The sequence below is a fragment of the Nestor notabilis genome, unplaced genomic scaffold (genome assembly GCF_000696875.1).
Source record: "Nestor notabilis isolate BGI_N333 unplaced genomic scaffold, ASM69687v1 scaffold3394, whole genome shotgun sequence".
Taxonomy (NCBI): Eukaryota; Metazoa; Chordata; class Aves; order Psittaciformes; family Psittacidae; genus Nestor; species Nestor notabilis.
Window position 1 is genome coordinate 123,380 of NW_009924157.1, and position 6,100 is coordinate 129,479.

A 6,100-nucleotide genomic window follows, 5' to 3' on the forward strand; every position below is an offset into this window, starting at 1 on the left:
TTCCCATTGGACTATACAGTATCTGATCTAATAAAACAAAAAGACTCCAAGTGAACAGAAAGTGAAGTAGACCATAATGTAACAAGGTAAAAATTGGGCTGCAGCAACAAGTCTTACCAAGGGCAACAAAGCTTTGTGCCAGCACATCAGGGCATGTGATACCAAAGCTGGCTTAGAACTACTGCCAGGGGTTTTGCATGTGCTGCAGCCTTTGTGATAGGCTCTAGGTAAGGACCCTTAACTCAAGTTCTCACTTTATCTTTCATTTATCTATTCAGCCAACCCCACTCCAGGCAAAGTTTAAGTTATATATATCTCTTATGAGATATATATATATAGATATATATATATATGTATCTCATAAGGATGCCAGAGAGGAACTCGTCATCAGGGACTGTAGCGATAGGACAAGGTGCAATGGATTTAAATTGAAACAGGGGAAGTTCAGGTTAGACATTAGGCAGAAGCTCTTCCCTGTGAGGGTGCTGAGGCGCTGGCAGAGGGTGCCCAGAGAAGCTGTGGCTGCCTCATCCCTGGCAGTGGGCTTGGAGCAACCTGCTCTAGTGGAAGGTGTCCTTGCCTGTGGCAGGGGTTGGGGCTGGAGGAGCTTTTATGTCCCTTCCAACACAAACCAGTCTGGGATTGTATGGTTCTATTTTTCAGCAGGGGCAGTAATGAGGTGTCACTGTGTGGCATAACACACATCTACCTGTGTTCTTTCTGCCTAAATCTTTCCTATGGAAAAGAGACTACAGACTTGCAATTACTCTTTTTGCAAAGCTTTAGGTTATGGTGCATATCTAAAGAGTTATGATGGCTGTTAGCGCTTGGCAAGAGTTATCAGCTAGGGAGGAAGCTGTATTCATTTCATCAATACAAAATTCAGACAGTATTTCAGTGCTACATAACCCAACTGCAAAAGAAGTTCAAGTATTTGTCCTTCTGCTGACTAGAGGTGATGAATACTACGCTTGTCTACAATTCATGATTTCAGGTAGCAAGGGGAAGGTTTAACTTCTTCATGCAAAGAAGAGTAAGAACCACTCAATATTTCTTGAAGATTGCTTTGCCTTTGGTAAGTCTGGTATTTCACAAGTAGCTTCTTCTCCCCTCGTTCTTCACTTACATGCCTACATAGTTCAAAATGATCCACAAATCCCATACTTTCCACGACTCAGCAGCAAAAACTCTCAAAAGCAGCATGAAGTGGAAGTGACAGCGCTGCAATGCAGTTTAACCTCCTCAGAGTAAAATTGGCAACAGCTTTGAAGGTATCAGATTCCTCTGCAACTTCCTAAATCCTTCCTAACTCTCCAGTTTTTTTCCACTTTTTGAAGGAAGAACAAGACTGCCTCCCCCTAAGACTGCTGGGAACTCACTTTTATTGCCTTAAATACTGCAGAATTTATAAGCTGCTTTTTCTCTAGATGAGCCATTCACACATGTTGCACCCACAAAGTTTCCAATTTATTACGTCTAAAAATCAAAATCATTTCAAGAATTCATAAGCAGGGATTATGTCAGTCTATTATTACCTAAAGTAATGTGATATGTGCAAATACTGAAAACCAGCTCTTACGAGGACTTGGTATTTTATGTTATATGCTCTTCTTGCATGGAAAACATAATAATCAGTCTAATTTCAAATATCACAGCATCCCAGACTGGTTTGGTGGGAAGGGAACTTAAAACTCATCCAGTCCCAACCCCCTGCCACGGGCAGGGACACCTTCCACTAGAGCAGGTTGCTCCAAGCGCCTGTGTCCAACCTGGCCTTGAACACTGCCAGGGATGGGGCAGCCACAGCTTCTCTGGGCACCCTGTGCCAGCGCCTCAGCACCCTCCCAGGGAAGAGCTTCTGCCTCAGAGCTCATCTCAATCTCCCCTCTGGCAGGTTAAAGCCATTCCCCTTGGCCTGTCCCTACAGGCCCTTGTCCAAAGCCCCTCTCCAGGTTTCTTGTAGGCAATAATATCCAGCTCATGTAATAAAAATATCTAACGTATCTAATAAAATACTTCTAAAAATCTAAACCACTGATAGAAAAAAAATCAATTCTAACTCACAGGAGCTCCAACATTTCATGTACATTTATTAATTTTGATTAATTTTATTAAATTGCCACTGAATGCCTCAGAAAAGCGACAATTCAGTGTCTTTTAGACAGAGACCACTGGAGATGCATCAATACTTCCACTCTTTATGGTTTTGGGTTTTTTTTTTCCTTGTAATAATAATGAAATCATAAAATTGCTCATGGAAGACAAATGGGAACCTTCAATTTAGCCGACAAGTTTTCTTCACAGTGAAAAGCATTACCTAGAACTCCCACTGTTTTGCAAGACTAGATTGATAGTTAATGTAAGGCTTTAACATTCACAGGATTACTTTGTCTCATCAGGCTTCCTGAAGACAAAGATAATGAGATTAACATACCTGAAAGTACTAGTGCTAGTACAGCAGGAGACTACTAATTCAGAAGACAACGGGTTTTAGGTACTCTCTTATTTATGATCTCAATGTGCATAAAACTATAAAAGTGATTTATTTCATTTGGTGACTAGGCTAAGCAAAAGGTCACAGGGAAAATTATTTCTATTCAAACAAAAAAGGGGCTTTTCCTGAAAAAATTTGAGGGGCAATAAAAACTGGGTATTTTATTTCTGAGTGTTTTCTTAATCTGCAAAAGTATTTAGCTAACTAGAAAGACATATCCCTGTTCAAGGATGGCAATTACAAATGTATTTGGAATACAACCAGAGAGAATTAATACAAAATAAGTAAACAAAAATAAACCACAAATACTTTACTGTTACCAGGGTTCAGTCTGGAAATAAAAGCTCAAGTTGAGGAACAAGTATCGATTCTTACTATTCGATAACAAAAACGTCCTCTTACCGTAATGCAGAGTAGACTCCCAAAGATAAGAAAGAATAGTCTGGATCATAGTACAGGTAGACAGAGGACACACAGTAGGGCAGGATATCAACAACACCAACAGCAATTATCTTCCCATCCAGCCAATACTGCTGGTGGAAAGAACCATAGCCACATTCTGGTCCATTTGGTGCATTCTCTGCCTGAGCAAAAAGAATAAAGAGGGATGTAACTGTCTGACAGGCAGACTCTCAGTACAAAAACTGATTTGAGAAGAATATTAACACAGAAGTAAATACTGCATGAAATTACACCTGCTGTCTGTGCTTAGAAAAGGGAAAATAGGAATTTTGAGTAGCAGGTAAAGCAATACTACTTCACATTTGTGACCTTTGCTGTATTCATGATGGGTAAACTCTACATATCATGGAATCCCAGACTGGTTTGTGTTGGAAGGGACCTTAAAGCTCATCCAGTTCCAACCCCCTGCCATAGGTAGGGACACCTTCCAACGCCTCAGCACCCTCCCAAACAGGAATGTGCAAATAGCCTCTGCCATCTATCACTTATAGTATTGACCTGACAAAACAATGCAATTCATCAAGTTCTTATTACATGCAAACAAGTTCTGCAGATACTCTTTGGCCTCCTTACTCTCCAACAAGAGAAAAAGCCCTAGTGCAGAAAGGTGGAATGTAGACTGTTCACTGTGCTGGTTGTTCCCAAGGCAGGCTGTGGCTGCCTGGCTCTTCTGACGCTTCCTGTCACAGCAAAGACCTTGCTGTTTCTCTCCCTCATTCCCCCAAGTACTGGAAAATCAGTTTCTCAGTGGCCATTGAAGTTGCTCAAGAAAAGCATTTCTACAAAGAACTGATCATTTTACTCTGAGCTTCACTCTTGACGGCCAACAAAACACCTTTTATCCAAGCACCTGGAACTGTGTTGCAAGCAAATCTGTGGAACTCCTTTGTCAGCCCACATCAGAGTATCTTCTGCAAACCCCCTAAGAAACACGCTATTGTTGTCCACTGTGGGTTTGGATGTGCAGTGAAGTATGTCTCCAGACAGGGTAAAGCACCTAGAGCCAAAACCTGATGCTTCAAATTAAGAAGAAAATGATCTCCTAATTTCAACTGTATTACACAACCAACTTTGGCATGCCATTTTCTCCCACGTCAAGTTTACTTTAATCCCGAATTCCACTGTGCTCAACTTAATTATCCATCTAGTCAGGTTTTTCACTGCATTGCCAGATCTTCAGAAGGCTGCTTCTCACTCCATAAATCTGACAATATTGCCTACTATTACCGACTGTTTTGCATTACAACAGCAGAAGGTGGGTTTAATCAAGTATTTTGATACAGTAGCGCAGACTGACGAGATGATGGGCAGTGGAAGTTATTCTAATTGGTACCACATGTGTCAAAAGGAATCAATCACATGGACAAAAATCAGTTCAACTGACTTCCCCAACAAAGAAGTCCCAAAATAAAGACCATATAATAAAGGGTTTGCTTTTTTATGTAGTCATAGAGCGTAAAACTAGATGTGGAGCTACAGATACTGGAAAAGTGAAACAATCAAACGTTTTAGAGTGTATAGAACTGGGTTTCTCCTCATTCAGGTCAAGCCTACTTATTCAACAGTTATGATTTCATACAACATCCATAACTTTTCAGTAGAGCCAAATGAAATCCTGTGGTCAGGAGTAAAACATTTAAGCTGGGACACAGTCAAATAAGACATTGTCTCTGAATTCTCCTCTCAGCTATTAGGGTGACAAAAAAGTGAACCATCTCCTGCAAGCCAAGGGGAAAATGTAATTGATAATATAACACACTTGGTTGAGTAAGTTTCAGTTAAAACAGATTGTCTTTCTTTGTCAAAAACTCCTCACACAGGGTTTAATGAATGTTAAAAAAGACAATCTAAGCCAACATGAGGAAAGGTTTTCACTGAAAGCAAAATCTTCTGAAGTTAAATGAATGCTGTGTCTGTGTGTGACCCCAAACCTCCAAATGGCACCACATGGGTTTGGTCACTTCTGCAAACTGAAGTATTAGCATCAGTGAAGAACTTCTAGTAAAGTATAAACTGCAGTTATTTCCCTAATGCAATTACAGTGAAAGGTCATGAACATAAAAGAGGCTTCTGTTCTGTGACAAAGAGCATAAGCACAGCACTGATTTCAGGCTAAATGTTCAGAGCTCTCCACTACATTAAGCAAACGACTCTTTGAAAACAGTAACATTTTCCTCCTCCTTCAAAAGTTTTTACCCTTTGTAATGCTTGTGTCATGTTTGCTCAATTTCTCAGTGAATACTCAGCTCCTTTAACTTGATTTCTCATACACTATCCAGGCAATTTGATGTGAAACACGTCTGGAATTGAAACACTTTCCTGAAGCAGGTTAGACCACTTCACACTACTGATGTGTCCACCTGGGACCACATATGTCAAAGGTGATGTAAGATATACCAGGTTAAGTCCCACCAGAAAGAGCTTACCTTATCTACCCAAAATTATACCTTAGCCCTGGAATCAAGCCAGAGGGACTGATTTATTTGGAATAAACAATTTCTACTCAAACTTCAATACAATGAACTATTACAATCTGATTACACTGCAAGCATACAAAACCATAAGAACTAAATCATAGCATCATGGAACAGTTTGTGTTGGAAGAGATCTTAAAGCTTATCCAGCTCCAATCCCCAGCCACGGGCAGGGACACCTTCCAGCCCCCCTCCCCTAAGGGCAGGTTCCCCCAAGCCCCTGTGTCCAACCTGGCCTTGAACACTACCAGGGATGGGGCAGCCACAGCTTCTCTGGGCACCCTGTGCCAGCACTCTCACAGGGAAGAACTTCTTCCTGAGAGCTCATCTTAAATCCAGTACAAAAACTGAAACAAGTCATTTTCTCTCCAATGTTTAGACTATAATGCAGAGAAAACCACAATATATTCCATCACATCTGATTTCTATCTTCATATTCTGCGAGCACATTTGATTGCTCATATTTTATAAAGCATTATTAAAACTTAAATATTTAATAGCGACTGGTACTACATATTGCCCCAATTAGCCCACCTCAGGTAGTAACTGCTTATAATTGAACTTCAGTGATGATGACAGCACTCAATTTTCTTCAAAGCACGTTGGTCTTTACTTTAAAGAGGTGTTTTAATACTTCATTTATTATTATTATTATTATTACTATTATTAT

The 6,100-nt window shown here is 40.3% G+C and overlaps 1 protein-coding gene across 1 annotated transcript in view; it reads right to left on the reverse strand.

Annotated features, from left to right (window-relative positions):
* Window positions 1-3,078, reverse strand: part of LOC104404133 (arginyl-tRNA--protein transferase 1-like) — a gene marked incomplete at its 5' end in the record, with an annotated part of 54,008 nt that extends 50,930 nt beyond the window's left edge. The window contains one exon of the mRNA XM_010012484.1: window positions 2,897-3,078. Coding sequence (XP_010010786.1) covers window positions 2,897-3,078 — 182 coding nt within the window. The remainder of the gene's footprint in view (window positions 1-2,896) is intronic.
* Window positions 3,079-6,100: the final 3,022 nt, after the last annotated feature.